Here is a 26,349-nt window from a genome sequence, read left to right as displayed (position 1 = left end):
AAAGAAACTAGTTGTGACAGAAAACTAACAATGCACATCAGCTTGAACACACATTCCCCATGGTGAAATATGGGGGTGGAAGCATCATACTGTAGGGATGCTTTTATTGGGTCAGGAACAAGGAAGCTGGTCAGAGTTGACGAGAAGATACATGGAGCTAAATAATGGGTAATCCTGGGAGAAAACCTGTTATGAGGCTGACAAAGACTTGAGAGTGGTGCAGGTTCAGCAGAACAACCATAAATATAGGTCCTTCTCAAAATATTAGCATATTGTGATAAAGTTCATTATTTTCCATAATGTAATGATGAAAATGTAACATTCATATATTTTAGATTCATTGCACACTAACTGAAATATTTCAGGTCTTTTATTGTCTTAATACGGATGATTTTGGCATACAGCTCATGAAAACCCAAAATTCCTATTTCACAAAATTAGCATATTTCATCCGACCAATAAAAGAAAAGTGTTTTTAATACAATAAATGTCAACCTTCAAATAATCATGTACAGTTATGCACTCAATACTTGGTCGGGAATCCTTTTGCAGAAATGACTGCTTCAATGCGGCGTGGCATGGAGGCAATCAGCCTGTGGCACTGCTGAGGTCTTATGGAGGCCCAGGATGCTTCGATAGCGGCCTTTAGCTCATCCAGAGTGTTGGGTCTTGAGTCTCTCAACGTTCTCTTCACAATATCCCACAGATTCTCTATGGGGTTCAGGTCAGGAGAGTTGGCAGGCCAATTGAGCACAGTGATACCATGGTCAGTAAACCATTTACCAGTGGTTTTGGCACTGTGAGCAGGTGCCAGGTCGTGCTGAAAAATGAAATCTTCATCTCCATAAAGCTTTTCAGCAGATGAAAGCATGAAGTGCTCCAAAATCTCCTGATAGCTAGCTGCATTGACCCTGCCCTTGATAAAACACAGTGGACCAACACCAGCAGCTGACACGGCACCCCAGACCATCACTGACTGTGGGTACTTGACACTGGACTTCTGGCATTTTGGCATTTCCTTCTCCCCAGTCTTCCTCCAGACTCTGGCACCTTGATTTCCGAATGACATGCAGAATTTGCTTTCATTCGAAAAAAGTACTTTGGACCACTGAGCAACAGTCCAGTGCTGCTTCTCTGTAGCCCAGGTCAGGCGCTTCTGCCGCTGTTTCTGGTTCAAAAGTGGCTTGACCTGGGGAATGCGGCACCTGTAGTCCATTTCCTGCACACGCCTGTGCACGGTGGCTCTGGATGTTTCTACTCCAGACTCAGTCCACTGCTTCCACAGGTCCCCCAAGGTCTGGAATCGGTCCTTCTCCACAATCTTCCTCAGGGTCCGGTCACCTCTTCTCGTTGTGCAGCGTTTTCTGCCACACTTTTTCCTTCCCACAGACTTCCCACTGAGGTGCCTTGATACAGCACTCTGGGAACAGCCTATTCGTTCAGAAATTTCTTTCTGTGTCTTACCCTCTTGCTTGAGGGTGTCAGTAGTGGCCTTCTGGACAGCAGTCAGGTCGGCAGTCTTACCCATGATTGGGGTATTGAGTGATGAACCGGGCTGGGAGTTTTAAAGGCCTCAGGAATCTTTTGCAGGTGTGTAGAGTTAACTCATTGATTCAGACGATTAGGTTCATAGCTCGTTTAGAGACCCTTTTAATGATATGCTGATTTTGTGAGATAGGAATTTGGGGTTTTCATGAGCTGTATGCCAAAATCATCTGTATTAAGACAATAAAAGACCTGAAATATTTCAGTTAGTGTGCAATGAATCTAAAATATATGAATGTTAAATTTTCATCATGACATTATGGAAAATAATGAACTTTATCACAATATGCTAATATTTTGAGAAGGACCTGTATACATCATTTACATGTGTTTATATAACTTAGACCTAAATCTAATTGAGAAGCTGTATTTTTATGTATATTGTCTAAATGTATATTCTCAGACACTTTCTATCCAATCTAAGTGAGCATGAGCAATTTTTTAAAGAAGAACGGCCAAACATTTCAGTTGTCATGATGTTTGGTGGTGGAGGACCAAAGCGGCAAAAGGACATCAGCAGACACATGGTGGATGGATATACTGCACAAAAAATAAAGGGAACACTCAAATAACACATCCTAGATCTGAATGAATGAAATATTCTCATTGAATACTTAGTTCTGTACAAAGTTGAATGTGCTGACAACAAAATCACACAAAAATCATCAGTTGAAATCAAATTTATTAACCAATGGAGGCCTGGATTTGGAGTCACACACAAAATTAAAGTGGAAAAACACACTACAGGCTGATCCAACTTTTATGTACTGTCCTTAAAACAAGTCAAAATAAGGCTCAGTATTGTGTGTGACCTCCATGTGTCTGTATGACCTCCCTACAACGCCTGAGCATGCTCCTGATGAGACGGTGGATGGTCTCCTGAGGGATCTCCTCCCAGACCTGGACTAAAGCATCCGCCAACTCCTGGACAGTCTGTGGTGCAACGTGACGTTGGTGGATGGAGCGAGACATGATGTCCCAGATGTGCTCAGTCGGATTCAGGTCTGGGGAACGGGCGGGCCAGTCCATAGCTTCAATGTCTTCATCTTGCAGGATCTGCTGACACACTCCAGCCACATGAGGTCTAGCATTGTCCTGCATTAGGAGGAACCCAGGGCCAACCTCAGCAGCATATGGTCTCACAAGGGGTCTGAGGATCTCATCTCGGTACCTAATGGCAGTCAGGCTACCTCTGGTGAGCACATGGAGGGCCATGCGGCCCTCCAAAGAAATGTCATCCCACACCATTACTGACCCACTGCCAAACCGGTCATGCTGAAGGATGTTGCAGGCAGCAGATCGCTCTCCACGGTGTCTCCAGACTCTGTCACGTCTGTCACATGTGCTCAGTGTGAACCTGCTTTCATCTGTGAAGAGCACAGGGCGCCAGTGGCGAATTTGCCAATCCTGGTGTTCTCTGGCAAATGCCAAGCGTCCTGCACGGTATTGGGCTGTGAGCACAACCCCCATTTGTGGACGTCGGGCCCTCATACCATCCTCATGGAGTCAGTTTCTAACCGTTTGTGCAGACACATGCACATTTGTGGCCTGCTGGAGGTCATTTTGCAGGGCTCTGGCAGTGCTCCTCCTGTTCCTCCTTGCACAAAGGCGGAGGTAGCGGTCCTGCTGCTGGGTTGTTGCCCTCCTACGGCCTCCTCCACGTGTCCTGGTGTACTGACCTGTCTCCTGGTAGCGCCTCCAGGCTCTGGACACTACGCTGACAGACAGCAAACCTTCTTGCCAGAGCTCGCATTCATGTGCCATCCTGGATGAGCTGCACTACCTGAGCCACTTGTGTGGGTTGTAGAGTCCGTCTCATGCTACCACGAGTGTGAAAGCAACACCAACATTCAAAAGTGACCAAAACATCAGCCAGAAAGCATAGGTACTGAGAAGTGGTCTGTGGTCTCCACCTGCAGAACCACTCCTTTATTGAGTGTCTTGCTAATCACCAAAGATTTTCCCCTGTTGTCTATTCCATTTGCACAACAACATGTGAAATTGATTGTCAATCAGTGTTGCTTCCTAAATGGGCAGTTTGATTTCACAGAAGTTTGATTTACTTGGAGTTATATTATGTTGTTTAAGTGTTACCTTTATTTTTTTGAGCGGTGTAATTTAAAAAGAGCACTTGCTGGAGGAAAACACAGAGGAAACACAGGAATCTGGGAGACAACAACATGGATGACAACAGATGACCCAACCACAAGGGAACCAAAAACACTGACTTAAATACAACAGAGATGAACAGAACCACATGGAAAACAGATGTGTGTGATTAACAGAAACACAAACAGGTGCGGATCATGACAGTTGCTAGATGTGCAAAGCTGGTAGAGACAAAAGATTTGCAGGTCTAAATGCAGCAAAATGATTCTACAAAGTATTGACTCAAGGGCCACACTCTGCCTGTTGTCTTGCAGCCTGGATTAGAAACCTGGCCTGGGGTCTTCCTGGATGAAGTTTGCATGTTATCCCCCGGTGTGAGTTCTCTCCAGTTACTCCAGCTTCCTCCCACAGTCCAAAAACATGACTGTCAGGTTTATTGGTCTGTCTCAATTGCCAGTGGGAGTGGTTTTGTGTGTGTGCACGATTGTTTATCCTGCACGTCTCTGTGCCAGCCTGTGATAGACTGCTAAACTGGATTCTGAATATTACTGCACTGTACATGAAGAGGGTTTTATTTATTTTTTTCAATTACATGTGTTTTTTCCTTGGAAACAGGGCATTTAATAGACCTTTTTGCCTACACATTTTGCCCACTCAAAATGTTTTTTCCAACTTAGCAGTAAATATAATCCATTGTTCAAACAATCCAACTCCTAAAACGTACAGATTGCAGGATCTCTTTGAGGATAGAGAGCAGATGGTGTTTTATCTCTAACTTTGGTATTTATCACAGGCACGTGAAAAGCTGCCTGAACGCCCCGAGCAATTAAAGAAATGAATTACCGCACTATGATCCATTCTCGTAGTTTAGAGTGTTTTTTGTGCTCTGATGCAGTAATTCGTGCAAAAGTAGAAAGGTATTGAGTGCACATAGTGTACTGGACATACGTTTCAGAAGGCCAACATTTCTGTATTAAATATCTTATTTTTATGGTCTTCTGTAATATACAATTTGTTTTAGAAACTGAATTTCATTAGCTGAAAGATATAATTATCAATTTAACAGAAATTAATGCTTGAAAAATCTCACTCTATGTGATTTTAATTTATATAATATATTAATTTCTCTTTTTGAATTTATTACTGAAATAAATTAATACTTTAGAGACATTTTTAACTCATTTAGATGGACAAATACAATAATCTTATACTCTTTCTATATATACTCACTGATAAACAGATGTGAGGTTTGGACATATTTGGTTACATATTTGGTGTGCTTGGTTTGGTAATAAATGTTGCATGTTAATCCTGATCCAACATTCAGCAGAACTAGCACGGTTCTTGTTTAGGATTTGACAAATAATAAGAGACTGTTAAATCAAGAAATCCTGTTGTCATCCACAGAGACAAACGTAGTCTGGCTAGAAGGAAATAATCAGCAAGATTAATTTGGACTTTCTGACTGTTTCCTTTAATCATGCAGCAACTTTGTGAACAGAGATAGGAAAACTTAAAAGATCCGCTGTGCAGAAGATAAGTGGCTTTGCCTTTTTCCCCCAACCTTTCCCTAAACCAGGCTGCAACCTCCTGAGGGCATTTTACATCCCTGCCACTTCCTTTTCATCAGGTTTCTCCTCTGCCTGCCCACTAGTCTGATTCTACAGACCAATGATAGAAACACACCATGTTCCGTCCTTCAGCATTTTATCTTATAGATATGCTCCAAGCATTCAGAATTTAGCTATCACCATGTATACTTCTATTTCACTCAAAAGATGCAGAGCTGTCAGGTGTGATGCACAGAGCAAACGCTTCCTGTCCAGGTCAGACGCAGGCTAAAAAGTCTGCAGCAGGAAGTAAAAGCGAAACCACTGTGTCATATTTAAGGGATGGAGGCCATCTGAAGCAGGAAACGAAGCAAAGAGTAAGTTAAAGATCAGGACACCCAAGCCATGGTCATCTTCTCTACTGCTAGCTGAGCCTGGCTAATCTCTGCTCTGTTCAACAAACAAGCAAACGGCTCCCAGTTTACAGTGACTAGATCCAGATTCTGTCGTGTGCAGAGCTGCATTAAAGCCCTCGTTCGTGTATGAGACAGCAACATGATACAAACAATTATCTAAATCCCATAAGAGATTCTTAGGAAGCAACTTCAGTATGTGTTGCTTTCTGGCACCTGCAGTTAAATGTTAGAAATGTTGATGAAAAACATACATCGGTCCTGTAAATCTACATTTTGTTATATGACAGGCTAGATTTGAGCATTTTCTTTCTCAAAGATCCACACAGTAACCCATAATGACATGGTGGAAACCGCTTCCCAGATTTTTTTTTTTAATTAATTTTTTCATCAAAAAGACTTCTGAATTCGGTGTTTTCTAAGTATTCCCATCGTTTGTTCAATACTATGTTGGCTGCAATGACAGCCTAAACCATTCGTCCCTGCAGAACCTTTCAAGCACAGTCAGGTTGGATGGGAATGATGTTCAGTTGAGTCTGGTCTCTGGCTAAAGCCACTCCTTTCCTGTCTCGGCTGCGTTTTCTGTCACTGAAGATGAATCACCGCCATAGTCTGAGTTCCAGATCACCTTGAGCAGGTTTTTTGAAGAATCTGTCTATGTTTGGCTGCTGTCATCTTACCCTCTATGTGGGCTGGTCGACCAGTTCTTGCTGCAGAAACAACACCCACAAAGTATGATGCTGCATGCCACCATAGGGATGATGTTAGCGAGGTGATGAGCAGTGCCAGTTTTATTACACTGGAGTTCAGGTCAAAAAGGTTATTTTGCTTTCAGCAGACTACAGAATTTTGTTCTCTAAGCCAGAGATTTACAACTCTCTGCAGAACTTTATGAGATGGTGAGGATGGCCCTTAAGGGCTGGAGTTGGAGGCTCTACTCCTCAAGCTGGAGGAGACCCCTACTCTGAGGTGCTTTTGACAAAATTCAAGCAGCTCACTTTACATAAAGGCCTGATTGGTGGAGTGTGTTAGCAATGGCTGACCTTCTGGATGATCTTGTCTTCACAAGGAACCATTAAAATGCCAACTTAATGACCACTGGGTCCTTCATCACCTCCCAGACCAAAGCCCATCTTCCCCAATTATTCAGTCTGGTCAGATTTATGGACGGTCATGGTGGTTCCAAACTTTTTACATTTTTGTTTAAAGGAGGTGAAAGTGCTTTTCAGGATGTGACTGAAATGTTTTCATATCCTTTCCCAGATGTGTGGTTTCACACAATCAGGTCTCTATGTTCTTTAGACAATTCATTTGACTTTTCTTCGAATAGTTTCTGCCCTGACATGCACTGACAACTGTGAGACATTACATGGACAAGAGCCTCCGCTCCAAATTATGTTCAGTCAGCTGAATTTACCACAGGCAACTCCAAACATCAATGATTTCTTTTATTTTCAGAGTTACAAAGGGGTCTGGTTCTGTGAGCGGCGCCCTCTACAGGAAGAGGAAGTAAACTGATGTCAGGTCCGGTTGCAGAAGCATCTAAAGGTTGACCAGTGGAAATCAGATGCACCTGAGCTCAGTTTTGAGTGTCATAGTAATGGTTGTGAATATTCTTGTGCCTCTTTTTTGTCTAAATTTTTAAGCTGTTTATGTAAATTCCCAAATATTTATAAAAAAAAACTTTATTTAAAACCTGTATTCATTTTAGAGTAAGTTTACTATCTAAAAAATCTGGAGACAAGTCAGGTCTATAAAGCCTATGTGCAGCAGCTGAAGCTCATCTGCAAGTACAACTGCGTCTCATTTTCAGGATGAACAAATAATCCATACAGTTTAGACAGCTATAAGGGTGTACCACTGTTTAACTGTAACATGCTGAGGTCAAGTGAAATAACTGCCTGTAGACAAGGTGAGATACAACCAGCATGGTTGAACGAAAGACAATCAGTGGAAGATGTAAATCACTTACAAGGTCAATATCTAATATAGGTATCAACCCTGTCTCTAAAACAGTAGAAAGCTGTGCTTATGCACATCATTCACATTAAAACACAATCTATAGAATTAACTTTTACAGTCAAAATTTATTTTAATTTTTGCATCATGACCTTGCATCGTCTGAATTAAGTAGACCAGGAAGAGTCTAGCTTGGTGTCTGAATGTTTCAAAACCCATCTCCTTTACGGTGCTCATGCCATACTTACACAGATCGAACTGTTAACGCTGAACAAAATATACATTGTTTTGGAGCAATATGGAGCCATCCAGACAATGTCTTTTTATTCAGGATCCACCCCACTGCAACAGTGCTTCTCAGTGAAAGCTTAGGTCATGCACAACTGTCCAGACATGTCACATGCTGATATGATTCAGCATTTCATGAACTTAAAAATGGAATAAAGTAGGTTTCAGATTGTTGAGCCACAAACATTACTAGGGAGAACCAAAAGACATGTTTCTTCCAAAACAGCAGTCAATGATTTTCTCATTCCAGAACCTGAATTGAACATATATGCATCAAAAACCTAAACTGACTACTAAAGTTCCTTATAACTGTGATGATGGACTCCAACTTGGCTCTGTCATGGTTGAGGTCTCAAATGGTTTTGACTTTGGGTTTTGTGTTTTTATGACTATCTGCTCAGCTTTGTCCTTATGTATTTCCTTTAGGTTGCTGCCTTGTAGTGGACTAGATCTTTGCCATCATGGAGTCATGTGGGTTTGGTTGTCCAGTTCACATATGCTTTGGAAATCTTAAGAAAGCTTGTTATCCCTTAAGGCAATTTCTGGGGGGGTGGGCGGGTGGCGTGCTTTGTCTTTGAGGGCTATCCAGTCCTTATATACCTTGTTGCCAGTAAAGATGGGACTTCATCAGGGCTGACCCTTGTCACCAATCCCGTTTGTGGTGCTCATGGACGGGATGTCAAAATATAGTAATGGAAAGCAGGGCGTAAAGTGTGGGAACTTCTGGGTCCCATATTTTCCTTTAGAAGACGATGTAGCTCTCTTCGAATTTTCAAGCTATGAGCCTCAGCGAGCAGTGAAGTGGTTCTTAACTGAGGATGAAATGCCTGGGATGAGAATCCACTAATGTAAGTCTGAGGCCATGATTCTCAACTGGAAAAAGGTACATTGCTCTCGCTGCACCACGGATTAGTGTCTGCCTCCTTTGGATAAGTTAAAGTATTTTAGTTTCCTTTTGCAGGAGAGATGGTAAGATGGAGCTTGGTTGCTCTGTCGCTGTGGTCTGCAGTGGAAAAAAAGAACTGAGCCAAATTTTCTGATCAGTCATTGTTCCACATTGATCCTCATGTGATATGGATCAGGACCAAAAGAGGAAGATCCTGAATACAAGCGTCTAAAAGTAGCTTCTTCTGCTAGGCTCAGCCTGACCGGTAACGCACTTCTAGAGCATCGTGATGCATCAACGAGTGTCAGTTTGTGTCTTTAAGACATTTTAGATGATTCAGGCTGAAGGGCTCTAGGACATAAGAAGATTAATGGACTCAGAAAGTCATTGAAAGTTTTATCAGTAGCACCAAGGCTTCAGAATAGAACAAGAGGATCACTCGTAGCTGCGCCTTGAAGCAACAGCTTCAGACTCACCGTATGTTTTGATATAGGTCTGATGCCACCGAAGTGAGAGCTTGAAGTGGAGCCACCACTCCTCTGGATTGAGAAGCCTCAATTTACATGGTTCAGCATCTGATCAAGATGCCTCCTGGAAACTTTCCTATAGTGGTTTTAGCCAGGCAAAGCCAGAACTTCTGGTAAATGCAGTGCGATACCCCAGAATGAACAGGAGAGTTGCGGAAAGGGTGCCTAGGTTTTCCTCCTGGACCTGTTACCCTTGCAACTCTATCTCAGATAAGTGGAATAGAGTGGGTTGTTGCCTACTCCTGGTTCTTACTACATCATCTAATCACATTATCCAGAATATATACCCCAGGCTTCCATCTCTGTTTGGTCTGACCCTTCTGCCTGTGTACATTGTTAATATCATGCTGCCTTGTTTACTTGATAAATAGTGATTTTTTTCTGCACCTGAATCTGCTTTCAATATGTCTGTATTTCAGTCCTTAAACCACCAATTTATCATAGGCTTCTTAAATAATGCACGTATATAATTAAATGCACACATCATAAAATGAGATACAGTTTATCATTAAACATTATATACCACAATAGTGTAACAAACATCTGACAGAGAGAACCAAGCTGCAACAAAAACAAAAACAAAAACCCTAATGTGAATCAGGCAAAGAAAAATGTAAAAGATGAAATTTGCAGTTTGGATGGTGGGTAAAAACTTACAGGAATGCTAGAAAGAATATAGCAAAACACAATTCGATCACAAAACCAAGTCCAGCGGTCTCTAATATCAACATAAGATAAACCAGCTGTTAGAGCAACTGTAAAATCTCAATTGAGCCTAACCTTGCTGAAGAGGCCGCCCCAGGGCAGAGTTGAAATGTTTATCCTGGTAGTCTTTCAGCGTGATCTTTTGTGTATATGCTGCAACAGCAAAGCTCTCACTCTCACTCCTGTTGGCCAGCACATTGACACCGACACACAAAGACCTTAATCTAACTTACCGATGCCCTGTTGTCCCAAAGGAAAGGGGCTGGCTTCCACAGGAAGCATGCCTGGTATAGAGGGGGAGGTAAGAGAGGAGGGGTCCTCCACACAGAATACAACATCCACTGACCATAATTATTAGTAAAGGCTACAAGTGGGAAGACTGATACATGGGTTGTTATAAACAGTACAGCAAGGCTTTGTCTATTCACAAACCAAACCTACTGAGAATAGGATGTAAATGTCCTTTAATGCCATTAAATGACAGGCACTTAGCCTATTTAAAAGCACTGGATGACTGCTAAGGATGCCTGTGTGATACAGGTTCACCTCTGTACAACACTTCCATCTAGTGGTCAAAACATAAGGTGAACACGCAAATGTGCTCATATCCCCTTGGACTGTTTAACAGAAGTTGCAAAGAAGTTTTAGGCTAAAGAACAAACAATATCCCAAGCTTTGAACATCTCACAGAGCACTGTTCAATCCATCAACCAAAAATGGAAAGCTTATGGCACATCTACAAACCTACCAGGATGTGGCTGTCAACCTAAACTAGCAAGGATTGCATTAATCAGAGAAACAGCCAGGAGGCCCATGGTAGCTCTGGATGAGCTGGAGAGATCCACATGTCCACAAATCTGCTGCTAAATTAAGTGAGCTCCACACATCTGGCATTTACGGAGAGTGGCAAGAAGAAAGCAATTGAGATGTTTGATTTGGAGTTTGATTCTTGCTCTGTAGGGTACACAGCAAAACGGCTATCTTTGGTGGGATAAGATCAAAATTTAACTGGTGAGAGTTGATGGGAAGATAGATGGAGCTAAATGGAGGAAAATCCTGCAAGTAAACCTGTTAGAGGCTACAAAAAACGTAGGAGGTTCTCCTTCCAGTCAGAAGATACAGTCAGAGCTGCAATGGAATGTTTTAGATCAAAGAATATGCATATGTTAAAATGGCCAAGTCAAAGTTCAGACCTCAATCTATTTGAGAGTCTGTTGCAAGACATGGACATTGACTTTCATGGGCATGCTCTATCCAGTTTGACAGAGAGATGGAAGATGGAAAGAATTCCATCTCTAGATGTGTAAAGTTTGTATAGACATCCCCCCAAAGTCAGCTGTAATTGCAGCAAAAGGTGGTTCTAAAACGTATTGACTCGGGGATAATTACAAATGCACAGCATACTTTTCAGAGTTTTATTTGTAAGACAAAACTGGAAACCATGTGTCATTTTCCCTTTACTTCACAATCATGCAATACTTTCTGTTGGTGTATCACATAAAAGCCCAGTAAAATAAACAGAAAGGAGATACTTTAATAATTAAACAATTATAGTGGTGAGTATAGATGCCTGAATAGTTGTTTATAATCCGAACCTCATTTATCTCCTTCACTACAAACTACACTCTCTTTGCCTTCAATATAGCTCTCTTCTACAGTTTTCCCTTAAAAAATGTATCCACTCTCTCAGAAGCCTCCTCAGTCACTTCTTACATAATGGCAGCACTTTTAAATCGTATTTTGAGTTTATATCAGAGATGTATTGCACGCTGTAATAGTCCGACCATTTTCTTAGCTCAATATGTAACATACAGTATAACTGACCTCCCACAGAGACCTGAACTCCTTTTGTTCAACACGTAGGAGTTCGCTGAATTCCCGAGTGACAATCGTAGCATGTCTGGGGGTGTTATCCAGGATCGACTCTCCGAACGCCGTGCCGGTCCCCAGTGTGCAAATAGTGACGGCATCCTGCAATGGGAAGCAGACAAGGTGTTCTGCATCATGCATCATAGCTTCTAACAGTCCTCAGGAGTTTGCATCTTGTTAGGTTATGTCTTGTCTTCATGCTCCATCAGATGCAGGATCTTGACATTGCATTGCAGAATATCTGCGGAAAAAGTAATCATGTAATCTCATCCAAGCAAGAAATGTGTATTAATAAAAGAACAACTTGGGATGATTAAAGGAATTTCCTCAAAGCTCGTGAAACAAACAGATTGATTTGATCCAATTAGTCCGTTATTTGTAAGATACAGTGCTGTGAAAATGTACAGATCTCTTTTATTTTTACTCTTTTGTCAGACTTCAGTGTTTCAGATTATCAAAAAAGTTTAATATCAGACATATTGGAGCATGATGTGTTGCTTTATTTGCTGGCTTCCTTCATGTTGCTAGACAGGTTCTATTAAATTAGGTGATTTCTTCATTCTTCATGTCTTGCAGAAATAAGGCCTGGATTTGGGTAGTGAAACTCAGTTGTCCAAAAAAACGTGGTTAATTACAGTTACTTAATGATTTAAAAACTAAATTTTGTATTTATTCAGGGTATCTTTGATATTAAAATTTTTTTGATGGTCTGAAACATTTAGGTAAAACCAGAAGAAGCAAACACTTTTGCACAGCACTGTATCAGCATTCAGAAAGAACAAGGCAGGTAAACGATCCCAATATGGCTTAAATGTTAATAGTTTTAATATTGTTAGATGTTATTTCCTAAGTTAACTAAGATCTCTAAACCTTGGTTTTCAGTTTTCTGAAACATAATGTTTAAAAGGTAAAATTATTTCCTCTTCTTACTCATTTATTAACATACTCACTTTTCTCTTTTATCTAAAAACGATTTCATGCATGAAAACAGAAAGAAAAATCAACACCCACCCTTAAGTCTGACTGGATTGTGGGTGGTTTGCTGCCCACGTTCTATGCTCCTTGAATTGCTGTTGTATAGTAGTGCTGCAGTCTTTTGAATGGCCATTAGTTGTATACTGCTTGTAACTGTGAGAATAAGCATTTGTCCCCTTGCAGAATATCATGTTTTTTCTTTGATGTCACACTTAAATATTTCAGATCATCAAGATTCAAGACGCCAGAGCTGACATTTCAATAGACATGAGGTGAGAAGAATCTGTGTTATTCTGCTGATTTGGAATTGGATAAGAATGGATGTGGAAGTGAGAACTTCAAACCTTGACCTTCCTCCTCTTCCTCTTCTCCTCTTCTTATGGCCCTTTCATCTTAAGCAATAACTCAAATAGGAAAACATTTCTTCATTTGGACCCTTTTACTCTTATTAGTCCTAGTAGATTGTTTATTCTTTGTTATTTGTTCTTGGCTTTATGTAGGATCCAAGTCAGATTGGTAAATCGATTATTTAATTTATTGATAAATATGAGACTAAGCCATTTTTACAGCACTCTAGTCTCAGTCTAATAGCTCTGGAAAAAAGTCTATGTAAAGGAACATTATATCAGTTATGAGAAACAAAGTTTTCCTGTTTGTAAAATAATTTGTTTTCAAAAGTGCAACAGACCTGCCACTACTGTTTGTATTTTAGTTGTAAGGTTAAAATGAAGATGTTCAGTCCAATTTTTCTGTTAAAGAAGAAACAAAAACATTTGTTCAAACTGGAAACTTTTGTAACAACTGAATTAGATCAAATTAAATTATTTGACGAAATCCTATATGTTAGGACCGCTTGGCTAATCTATTTTTATTTTGTATTCATGTCAGATGGTTATTTCAGTGTTGCAGGTGTCTATTTACTGGCAGCTCAGGTAAAGCAGTGTAAGAAGCCTTAAAATAAACTCTGTGATTGCTGTAACTTCACACCAATAATTTAAGAAATATACAGGTGTTTATTTTAATATATTTTTAATATATTTGTTCAGTAAACCCCCACCCCAGCAATTCCAGTAAAATAAATGTATGCTAACTTGTTTACAACAAAATAAATTTTTTAAGTTACCATTAGTAATCCATAATGTTTTGTTTCCCTGAGGTATAAATATGACACGATAGAGGTCCATTTGTCTTAGCTTCTGTTCAAAATGAATAAGACATAGGAATATGCCATAAGTAAAGCAGAAGTATGTTGAGTTATAATTGAATAGTAAAAACCAGCTGAAACGGAAACATAAAACCTTGGGTTTCATTTGAAGGCATTTCTACACATCTTCATCAGGCATGTCAATAACTGAGGAAACTGCGGTACCTAATTTGTTTCTCCCTTATAAACAAATCATTGAATTAAAATATTTAAAAAAAACTTTAATTCCAGCTGTACCTGATAGCTTGATGTTTCAGACACTTTCACATCCAGGGAACCAGACAGGACAGCATACCAGCTCGTACCAATGTCTCCCTGGCGAAACACTGAACAGAACAGAAAACATGACCAATCAAAAGATCTAAGATCAGTGAACTTTTTTAATGAGCAGCTTATCCTTTGATCTACTGGACTTTGACCTACAAGTGACCCCTTTCTCCAAGCACTCGTAGAACCCACACAGACAAATCTGCTGCAGCAAACGAGGGTGGAATCTCTCCAAAGCCTTCACATTTTTTAGACGTGCCAGGATTATGTCGACATCTTCACCCGAGCGCTCTGCTGGTCTGGAGAAACACAGAGATCAGCAAAAAATAAAAGTCAAGTAAAAGCTGGACATAATCGAAGCAGCCAGCAAGCAATCGAACACACCAACGACATATCAAGGCATTTCAGAAGAAAAAAAAACACAGAACAACATCTAAAGCTCTGCAGTCCTCAGTTGCCTCAGTTAAGTTCAGTATCTGACTCAACAATAAGAAAGAGAAACTGGGCAAAAACAGCATCTATTGGACAGTTCTGAGATTAAAAACTACTGCTGACCAAAAACAACACAAAGGTCATCTCACTTTTCCCAAAACAACCCATTGATGATCCACAAGCTTTTTAGAAAAATATTCAGACTGATGGGACAAAAACTGAATCTTTTGGAAGGTGCGTGTCCTTTGACCTACAGGTCACAGCATTTCAGAAAAAAGACATCATACCAACATCCTAACATGGAAGTGGTACTGTGATGGTCTGGGGCTGCTTTCCTTAAGTCAAACATTTGTTTAATGAATTTTGCTGTCTGGCAAAAAATATCAGAAAATGTCATCAGAAATAAATAAGGAACAACTTCCACAAATGAGACAACAATGCAACTGTTAAGTGATCATATCAGTTAGTTCTGCTTGTTGAGTTTAAATCATTTCCTTTTTATGACTCCATGGTCGATATTCTGTTCTAGAATTACACTGACTCACATTTGAAATATAAAGACCCTGATGTATATGTAGGCAGTTGAAATGCAGCTTAGATTACAAGTGAGTCTGTGCCCATCCCTTTAAAAAGTTAAACCAAACACCTTTAATGATCCAGAAGGAAACAGGGCCTTGGTTCTGGTTTGCAGTTGCTCTAAAAACATGTTTTTGTGCTGCATGTGTCTTGTACTCTGAAACTAATCATGCATTCTCTGGCAAACATTGTTCTAATGAAATGCACTTTCCGATGAGGCCTTACAATCAGTCATGTAAAATGTGGGAGTTCTCCAGCTCATTATTTTTCCCCTGATTGTTTTGTGTCCAGCATGTACTTTCTTACAAGCTCTACAAAGTGTGAAATTTAAGACAAAGAGACATGTGTGGGAGTTCATCTTTTTTTAGAAACCAAGCAAGTCAGAAAAAAGAAAAAAACTGAAACCCACTTAAAAAACATCTCAAGCTTGGTAGATTATTTTTCTAGTTTGGTTTCTTATTATAGATGGACTTTTTGACCATTAAAATTTCAAGATACATATCTAACAATAGGGATAAATTCTCTGGGATCTCATGTTGGAAATGTGCACAAAATATTTTAAATTCTAATTTGATTCACCTGAGAACCTACATCTCACATGTTTTACTGTAATGGTAGCAACAGAGTGACAACATGAGGAGTGCATGTGCTTGGAAAAACTGAGTCATACAAGTATCACTTGATGTACACGTGGCTTCTGCAAGCGACCAGCAGATATTCATGTGTAAATACATCAGGCGTACTGCATCCGTTTGCTGTTTTTTATTGCTGTTGTACTTTGGACTTGTTCTTTGTTTGCTTTCTTCATGCTCTTCTTCTTAATGTTTCTATGCCTCTCCGTTGTCTCTGAGTTTTGTTCAACATCTTCCTCTCTCACACAAATCACAATGTTTGTAAGCCAACATTTTCAGTTAACTGTTACCAGTTCAGAAAAGCCTTCACAATTTCTTCATGTTAAACTGATTGCAAGTCATTGCAGCAATAGACTGTGAGACATGATATAGCTTTGAAATATAATTCAGTGTGGTGAAATTATGCTCTGCAACAGTTTAGTGAAGATCTAATTAATCTAACCTCCCAACAACCCCGCACCATTCCAAACCCTTTGTGAAGTGCCTTGAGACGACGTGTTGTGAATTGGCGCTATATAAATAAAACTGAACTGAATTGAATTGAATAATTTTTTTTATTGTATCACCAACATGCTGTGTTATGTCTTGGACACTTGATGACAAAAGCGACAGAGCTCTCAACTGACTACCCCACAGTAGTGAGTGTGATATGCTGGTGGGGAGGTCTGCTGGACACATGGCTCAACATGACTAATATTAATATTTCGGCAAATTTGCTGAAACGGCAAGTTAATTAACTATTGCAGTCTCAGAGGGATTCAACCCCTTCATGACAAGCATCTTTAATATTTAGAAAAACACCCATTTGCTGTTATGACCTGCTGCAAACATGATGTACCGCCAGGCACCAACTCCTGCCAACGTTCCCATAGAATCGTCTACTACTGGTCCTTCTCAAAATATTAGCATATTGTGATAAAGTTCATTATTTTCCATAATGTCATGATGAAAATTTAACATTCATATATTTTAGATTCATTGCACACTAACTGAAATATTTCAGGTCTTTTATTGTCTTAATACGGATGATTTTGGCATACAGCTCATGAAAACCCAAAATTCCTATCTCACAAAATTAGCATATTTCATCCGACCAATAAAATAAAAGTGTTTTTAATACAAAAAACGTCAATCTTCAAATAATCATGTACAGTTATACACTCAATATTTGGTCGGGAATCCTTTGGCAGAAATGACTGCTTCAATGCGGCGTGGCATGGAGGCAATCAGCCTGTGGCACTGCTGAGGTCTTATGGAGGCCCAGGATGCTTCGATAGCGGCCTTTAACTCATCCAGAGTGTTGGGTCTTGAGTCTCTCAACGTTCTCTTCACAATATCCCACAGATTCTCTATGGGGTTCAGGTCAGGAGAGTTGGCAGGCCAATTGAGCACAGTGATACCATGGTCAGTAAACCATTTACCAGTGGTTTTGGCACTGTGAGCAGGTGCCAGGTCGTGCTGAAAAATGAAATCTTCATCTCCATAAAGCTTTTCAGCAGATGGAAGCATGAAGTGCTCTAAAATCTCCTGATAGCTAGCTGCAATGACCCTGCCCTTGATATAAAACACAGTGGACCAACACCAGCAGCTGACACGGTACCCCAGACCATCACTGACTGTGGGTACTTGACACTGGACTTCTGGCATTCTGGCATTTCCTTCTCCCCAGTCTTCCTCCAGACTCTGGCACCTTGATTTCCAAATGACATGCAGAATTTGCTTTCATCCGACAAAAGTACTTTGGACCACTGAGCAACAGTCCAGTGCTGCTTCTCTGAAGCCCAGGTCAGGCGCTTCTGCCGCTGTTTCTGGTTCAAAAGTGGCTTGACCTGGGTAATGCGGCACCTGTAGCCCATTTCCTGCACACACCTGTGCACGGTGGCTCTGGATGTTTCTACTCCAGACTCAGTCCACTGCTTCCGCAGGTCCCCCAAGGTCTGGAATCGGTCCTTCTCCACAATCTTCCTCAGGGTCCGGTCACCTCTTCTCGTTGTGCAGCGTTTTCTGCCACACTTTTTCCTTCCCACAGACTTCCCACTGAGGTGCCTTGATACAGCACTCTGGGAACAGCCTATTCGTTCAGAAATTTCTTTCTGTGTCTTACCCTCTTGCTTGAGGGTGTCAATAGTGGCCTTCTGGACAGCAGTCAGGTCGGCAGTCTTACCCATGATTGGGGTTTTGAGTGATGAACCAGGCTGGGAGTTTTAAAGGCCTCAGGAATCTTTTACAGGTGTTTAGAGTTAACTCGTTGATTCAGATGATGAGGTTCATAGCTCGTTTAGAGACCCTTTTAATGATATGCTAATTTTGTGAGATAGGAATTTTGGGTTTTCATGAGCTGTATGCCAAAATCATCCGTATTAAGACAATAAAAGACCTGAAATATTTCAGTTAGTGTGCAATGAATCTAAAATATATGAATGTTAAATTTTCATCATGACATTATGGAAAATAATGAACTTTATCACAATATGCTAATATTTTGAGAAGGACCTGTATTCCTGGACAAAGGACTCCAGTTCATTACTAATCTTGGCTTTGAGTGTTTCCTTTTTTCAAATCCTACCAAAGATTGTCAATATGGGTTTGATGCAGCTATGATGGCAAGCATTCCTGGGCTTCTTCTGAAACCAAGCCTTGGTGGACTTTGAGATATACTTGGGATCATTGTCCTGTTGAACGGTCCAATGACACCCAAGCTTCAACTTTATCAAAGATGGCAAACATATACACTGCTCAAAAAAATAAAGGGAACACTTAAACAACACAATATAACTCTAAGTAAATCAAACTTCTGTGAAATCAAAATGTCCACTTAGAAACCAACACTGATTGACAATCAGTTTCACATGATGTTGTTCAAATGGAATAGACAACAGGGGGAAATCTTTGGCGATTAGCAAGACACACTCAATAAAGGAGTGGTTCTGCAGGTGGGGACCACAGACCACTTCTCAGTACCGATGCTTTCTGGCTGATGTTTTGGTCACTTTTGAATGTTGGTGGTGCTTTCACACTCATGGTAGCATGAGACGGACTCTACAACCCACACAAGTGGGTTTATAATAATCGGCTCATATTTTCCACCGCATGGCTGCACTTCTTCCGTGGAAAAACATCTTGCTGAGCTGATTACAGACGTGGAGAAATAATACACAGACTCTGTCATCATAATACTGGGAGATTTTAACAGAGCAAACCTCTCCAATGAACTCCCCAAATACAGCATATTAAGTGTTCCACCAGAGACAAACACACACTGGACCATTGTTACACAGCTTTAAAGGACTGATCTGGGTTTTTCGGATCATTATCTAATCCACCTCATCCCAACCTACAAACAGAGACTAAGAGCTTCCAAACCCACGGTTCACACTGTTAAGAAGTGGACTGAGGAATCAAAGCAGATGCTACAGGCCTGCTTTGAATGCACAGACTGGACTGTTTTTGAAACTTCAGCCACTGACCTAAACCAACTAACTGATGTGGTGACATCATACATCAGTTTCTGTGAGGACATGTGTGTGCAGACCAAGACCTTCTGCACCTTTGGGAATAACAAGCCAAGGTTTACTCCACATCTCAGGAATCTGCCCACGGAAAAGGAAGAAGCTCACAGCAGTGGAGATTGGGCGCGGTACAGGCAGGCCAGGAACAGACTAACAAAGGAGATCAAAGCAGCCAAGAGAAGCTACAATGAGAAGCTTAAGAACAGCCTTTCTACTGGTGACACTTCAGCTGTATGGACTGGTCTAAGAAACCTGACTGCCTACAAGAGCCCATCCTGAACAGAGTCGTCTCCTGGCCAACCGTCTGAATGGCTTCTACTGCAGACATGACAAGAAGCCATTCACACCTCAAATCATCCCCTCTACATCCCATTCAGGAACAAATTCCTCCCATAAAGCAACCAACCCCCTACCTTCAGATCCTCTGCCTGCACTAAAGATCTCTGAGGAAGATGTAAATAGGCTCTTTCAGCGCATGAAAACAAAGAAAGCTGGAGGACCTGATAACGTCTCCCCATCATGCCTGATAGTCTGTGCAAATCAACTCGCTCCGATCTTCACAAAGATCTTCAACAAATCACTGGAGAAATGTGAGGTCCCCTCCTGCCTCAAACGATCCACCATCATCCCGGTGCCCAAGAAACCCACCATCCTACGATTAAATGACTACAGGCCTGTAGCCCTGACGTCTGTGGTCATGAAATCCTTTGAGCGGCTGGTGTTGAAGCACCTGAAAGACATCTCAGGCCCCCTGCTGGACCCCCTGCAATTTGCTTACCGAGCAAACAGGTCGGCAGATGATGCTGTCAGCTTAGGTCTACACTTCATCCTGCAACACCTTGACTGCCAGAAGCTCACCCAGCTCAACGTCCCAGCCTCCACCTGTCAGTGGATCAACAGCTTCCTAACGAACCGACAACAGCAGATGAGACTGGGGAGCATCTTCTCCCAATCCAGATCAATAAGTACTGGTGCCCCTCAGGGGTGTATTCTATCCCCTCTCCTCTTCTTCCTGTACACAAATGACTGCACCTCACCGGACTCGTCCGTGAAATTCCTTAAGTTTGCAGACGACACCACTGTCATGGGACTGATCCAAGACGGTGATGAGTCTGCATACAGACAGTTTGGGAGCGATGCGGTCAGATCTCTGAGCCTAAATAATTAAAACAGTACTCAGAAATATTCTCTCTTCAAACAACCTCACGAGAGGGTACTTTTATTCTTCAAAAGCGCACAAACAACATCTTCATCAAAAATTCCAGAAGTCACCCTGCCTCCAGTCTGTGCAGGGTGGTTTTTATACAGATACAAAGCATTGGTGTGCATTTGGATTCTCTTGACCAATTGAAATCATTATTCTCCGTTACATAACATTCCTTGACACATTCACACTGTTATCTCTACTCTTTCCGAGAATACACTCCGGCCCAACATCTGGAAAACATCAGATTGGCATACGTGACAACACTCTCATGACTTTATTAAGATGCAGGTCAGTTGACCTGGCAGTGTTCACCAGATTTCCTGACTGCCTGCAATAACAAGCTCATTTGCCTTTCCTCTCACCAAGAACTTTCCTCTAATGTAATCTCTTTCCCAACCAAACAGCTTGCATGTCTCCAATCAGAGTGAACTTATCACATAGTTCATTTTATTATGGTAAAGACAATAATAACACTTTTAATCTAATCAAACACAGCTCTATGCCTCCACAACAGCAGGTGGATCGGCTGGTACACTGGTGCAGTCAGAACTACCTTGAACTCAACCCACTCAAGACTGTGGAAATGGTGGTGGACTTTCGGAGAACACCACCCCCATACACCCCCCCTCACCATCCTCAACAACACTGTATTGGCCGTGGACCACTTCAGGTTCTAAGAAACCACCATCTCTGAGGACCTGAGATGGTCTTCACACATAGACACTGTTCGAAAGAAGGCCCAGCAGAGACTGTACTTCCTGAGGCAACTCAAGAAGTTCAACCTTCCACAGGAGCTGTTGGTCATCTTCTACACTGCCATCATTCAGTCTGCCCTGTCTTCATCCATCTCAGTGTGGTTTGGCTCATCCACAAAACAGGACAGGTCCAGACTGCAACGAATAATCAGGACTGCAGAGAGAATAATCAGAGCTGACCTTCCCTCCATCCAGGACTTATACAGGTCTAGGGTCAAGAAAAGAGCTGCTAAAATCTCTGCAGACCCCACACACCCTGCACATAAACTGTTTAGAGTTTTACCTTCAGGCAACCGCTACAGAGCACTGTTCACTAAAACCAGCCGCCACAGAGATAGTTTCTTCCCCCAGGTTGTTTCTCTGCAAAAACAAAACCAAAGAGCAAAGTGTACCGGAGTCAAATTCCTTGTTTGTATGTACGAACTTGGCAATAAAGCTGATTCTGATTCTGAAGTGGCTCAGGTAGTACAGCTCATCCAGGATGGCACATCAATGCGAGCTGTGGCAAGATGGTTTGCTGTGTCTGTCAGCGTAGTGTCCAGAGCCTGGAGGCGCAACCAGGAGACAGGCCAGTACCCCAGGAGACGTGGAGGAGGCCGTAGGAGGGCAACAACCCAGCAGCAGGACCGCTACCTCCGCCTTTGTGCAAGGAGGAACAGGAGGAGCACTGCCAGAGCCCTGCAAAATGACCTCCAGCAGGCCACAAATGTGCATGTGTCTGCACAAACGGTTAGAAACCGACTCCATGAGGATGGTATGAGGGCCCGACGTCCACAAATGGGGGTTGTGCTCAGCCCAACATTGTGCAGGACGCTTGGCGTTTGCCAGAGAACACCAAGATTGGCAAATTCGCCACTGGCACCCTGTGCACTTCACAGATGAAAGCAGGTTTACACTGAGCACATGTGACAGACGTAACAGAGTCTGGACACATTGTGGAGAGCGATCTGCTGCCTGCAACATCCTTCAGCATGACTGGTTTGGCAGTGGGTCAGTAATGGTGTGGGGTGGCATTTTTTTGGAGGGTCACACGGCCCTCCATGTGCTCGCCAGAGGTAGCCTGACTGCCATTAGGTACCGAGATGAGATCCTCAGACCCCTTGTGAGACCATATGCTGGTGCGGTTGGCCCTGGGTTCCTCCTAATGCCGGACAATGCTAGACCTCATGTGGCTGGAGTGTGTCAGCAGATCCTGCAAGATGAAGACATTGAAGCTATGGACTGGCCCGCCTGTTCCCCAGACCTGAATCCGATTGAGCACATCTGGGACATCATGTCTTGCTCCATCCACCAAGGTTACGTTGCACCAGGAGTGTCCAGGAGTGTCCAGGAGTTGGCGGATGCTTTAGTCCAGGTCTGGGAGGAGATCCCTCAGGAGACCATCCGCCGTCTCGTCAGGAGCATGCCCAGGTGTTGTAGGGAGGTCATACAGACACATGGAGGCCACACACAATACTGAGCCTCATTTTGACTTGTTTTAAGGACATTACATTGAAGTTGGATCAGCCTGTAGTGTGTTTTTCCACTTTAATTTTGTGTGTGACTCCAAATCCAGGCCTCCATTGGTTAATAAATTTGTTTTCCATTGATGATTTTTGTGTGATTTTGTTGTCGGCACATTCAACTTTGTACAGAACAAAGTATTAAATGAGAATATTTCATTCATTCAGATCTAGTATGTGTTATTTGAGTGTTCCCTTTATTTTTTTGAGCAGTGTATATGCAATTAACATGGGGCCATTATGTAACCTACCCACAATCCCATTTGGGGCCCATTTTTCACCTGATTATCAACCCATGCCCCATATGTAAATACAGGGTAGCTTTCACTGCCATGATTCACACCTGTTTGTGTTTTAGTAATTGCAGCCATCTGTTTTTTCATGTAGATCTTTTCTCTCTAGCTGTATTTAAGTTCCTGTCTTCGGTCCCTTCATGGCCGGGTCGTCTGTTGTCATCAGTGTTGTCGTTGCTGTCTCCCTGGTTCCAGTGTTTCCTTTGTGTCTGTGAGTTCATCATTCTGTGCATTAAATAATTTACATCCACCATGCACCTGCCAATGTCCTGTTGACACTTTGGTCCTTCACAACTGCATACCAAGACAGAACGACCCGACCAGAAGAAGAACCAGTCAACAGGTGTAGAAATCATAACCTTGGTTGAATACCTCTGTCTGAGGATGAGCAGCGATAACCATTCTGGGGCTCTAAGCTGGCAACTCCAACACAAAGAGCATGTCCAGGTGGATCTGCCTTATATTTTTGTTCCTAAGCTCATTTGGGTGTTCCTGTTCCTGAGCACCTCTGTGTGTCCCAGGCTTCAGAGCTCCTCCGTTGGTCCCAGGCTTCAGAGCTCCTCTGTTGTTTCCTGTCTCCAGAGCCCCTTCTGAACTCTGTGCCTCCTCGGGACAACCGGGAGATCGTCCCGGTAAGGGAGGGTGATGTCATAATCCGCAACAGTTTGTGCTTGTTATTGCACCCACCTGTTTTTCGTGTAGTCCTTTTCACCCATGTTGTGTTTAAGTAACTGTCAGGTCAGGTCGTCTGTTGGTATTGGTGCTGTCTCCCAGGTTCCTGTGTTTCCTTCGTGTCTATAACTTCATTCTTCTGTGCATTAAATTATATCCAACCACCATGCGCCACCATGTCCTGTTTATGGTTTGGTCTTTCACAACCACAAACCGTGACATTCATTGGATAAGTTGGTTCATAAAGGTTTGAGCTTAAACACTGTGGCTGATTCATAAATTAAAGCTACAGAACTTAAAGTGCCTGTGACACACTTTTCCCACAAATGCAGAAATTGAAAAAAAAAAAACGTCTTAATATTGAAGGAATTGTGCAGTCATTAACATGATATTTGGATTAAAGACAAGATAAAATACAATTGTGACACGAAATAAGCATATTTTGATGTTACAATTTCAATGTCCTAAATGCCAGGAAATGACATCAAAGGGGAAGTCTCCGGTCATTCATTGTGTGAGCATCAATGATAAACGGCTCTGGTAGAAGCCAAGTTGTGTTAAAAACAGCCTTAATATGGTAAAATGGTGGATTGCTGCTGGTGGTAGCAGCAATCCACCGTTAGTCTGCACTACTTTTCTGAAGCGAAGAGGATCAGAGCTGCCTGGATCAGAGCTGGAAAACTGAGGAGGGACAGATGGGCTGGTCCCACCAAGCACAGCCAGGTGTGATCAGAGGCTTTTTCTGCAAACCGCTTGGTACAAGAAGCTTCTGAATTCGCAAGAGAAATTATGTCAGAGGTATCTCTATATCTTAGAGACGAACAAGAATGTTGAAAGCAGATGCTATAGCCATAGTGCATATAAATAATATAAAAAATACATAGATATAACATTTATATGGTTATAATAAAAGTAGCTGTTTTTAAGGAATTGACTTGAGTGTAAAGGCAATGTGAACTTAGACATTGCATAAAATGTAATTTTTTTCTTTTAAAGGGTAGAAATAAAAATGTTTGGGAATACATGCTGTAGATTATAATATATTTGTTTTCATATGCAAGTGTAATTAGATTTGATCAAGTGTGTACTATTACTATTATTATTAGTCAAAAAGCATTTCATTTATGTTAGAAATGTTCTTTTGTGTTTAAAAGACATAAGGAACATTTAAGTCCAATTGTGTACATTTGTTTCGATTGGCAAAGATTTAAGTGTATTTAGGTAAGATAAGGTTTTTTCCTTGTTTCTTAACGAATTAGGATGTTCTGTAGTAGCAAATACATGTTGGTCCATAGTGTTCCCATTTATTTGCAAATCTTTTATGTTTAAGCTTTATCAAACAAAGGTCAAAGGCCCCGTAAGCACGTGATTTAAACGGTAACCTTGGAGATCTCCAAGGATGCACTATTTATACAGATACATTAAGTTCCGCTGGGAAATTTAAACTACAGCCACCTTCACCATTATTATGGAGGTTAAAACACAACGCCCAGCTCTTACTTGAGAAGAAGCCAAATTTGCATCAAATCGCTGATAAAGTAAGCTTGGAAACAAGCTGGTGCATGTATGCAATGGAGTTACCTTTTATCCAGACAAATAATCCACTCGGCAGATTCCGAAGCATGAGACGAAGTGTGCGCTGCTACCATCGTGTCTGATCCAGCTGAAACTCCTGCTGCTGTTGATGCTGCTGCTGCTGCTGCTGCAGAGGGGGAAGAGGAGAGGAGGAGCTGGACGAAGCAGTCCGCTTCATCTGCTTTCACTCAGCTCCGACTCCTCACCTCACTCTCTCACTTAGCCTACTTAGGGAATGTGTCTTTATAAGAAAAAAAAAGGCGAGAACAAAGGAAACAACTTGTTCTCAGAAAGCTGCCAAAATAAAAACGTGATTAGCTTTTGGGAAGATGAGCAAAGCAACAGTTTACAGCAGAGCTCAGATCAGTTTGCTTCTCTTTTAGAGTTTAAAGCAGGTCACTGCTTTGCAGTTGCATGTTTTATTTTTTTGTTTCTGCTTTGCGCATTTTTGTTAAAAATAATGCAATCAGTTAGCTACAACATATAGTTTTTTGAGTTTATGTAAGGTGTTAATTTGAACATAATCAGTGAAACAGATGTTGATCCACAGGCAGATTTGAAAGAATCCAGAGATTAAAAAAAACTAGAGGTAATTCAAGTTTCGTTTTGTTTTACAATATATTACACTTTTTCAGTTTTTTAGGTTAAAACGGATGAGGAGAGTTAAATAGTCGCTTAATTATATTATATTTAAAATATAAAAAACAAAATCTTAACCAAAGAGCAACGAGAATAATTTTTTTTTCCATTTTTATTCCTGGACGGGCACCTAATTCTGCGACTATCATATATTGTGACCCTAGAGGGCGCTGTTCCTTTCGGACACGTTGACTTTCTCTCCAAGACAGACGTTGCGAGTAGCGCAGATGTGCTTGAATGTGGTAAACGCAGGGCAAATA

General features: G+C 41.5%; 1 protein-coding gene across 4 annotated transcripts in view; it reads right to left on the bottom strand.

Moving 5' to 3' along the window:
* The window catches only part of rapgef4a (Rap guanine nucleotide exchange factor 4a), a 63,175-nt gene extending 37,369 nt beyond the window's left edge, over window positions 1-25,806 (bottom strand). The window contains exons 1-4 of one of the 4 annotated variants that reach the window (XM_047371545.1): window positions 25,457-25,806; window positions 14,454-14,596; window positions 14,268-14,356; window positions 11,807-11,953 (exon numbers count right to left, since the gene is read on the bottom strand). In XM_047371545.1, coding sequence (XP_047227501.1) covers window positions 11,807-11,953; window positions 14,268-14,356; window positions 14,454-14,596; window positions 25,457-25,524 — 447 coding nt within the window. In that variant the 5' untranslated portion in view covers window positions 25,525-25,806. Of the gene's footprint in view, window positions 1-10,057; window positions 10,186-11,806; window positions 12,093-14,267; window positions 14,357-14,453; window positions 14,597-25,456 lie in introns of those variants that run through there. The other 3 variants (XM_047371540.1, XM_047371541.1, XM_047371543.1) reach the window with 3 other exon arrangements.
* Window positions 25,807-26,349: the final 543 nt, after the last annotated feature.

This window comes from Girardinichthys multiradiatus, chromosome 7 (genome assembly GCF_021462225.1).
Source record: "Girardinichthys multiradiatus isolate DD_20200921_A chromosome 7, DD_fGirMul_XY1, whole genome shotgun sequence".
In the NCBI taxonomy this organism is placed as follows: domain Eukaryota; kingdom Metazoa; phylum Chordata; class Actinopteri; order Cyprinodontiformes; family Goodeidae; genus Girardinichthys; species Girardinichthys multiradiatus.
The sequence above is the reverse complement of the archived record's forward strand: the minus strand, read 5'-3'. Positions and strand labels throughout refer to the sequence as shown.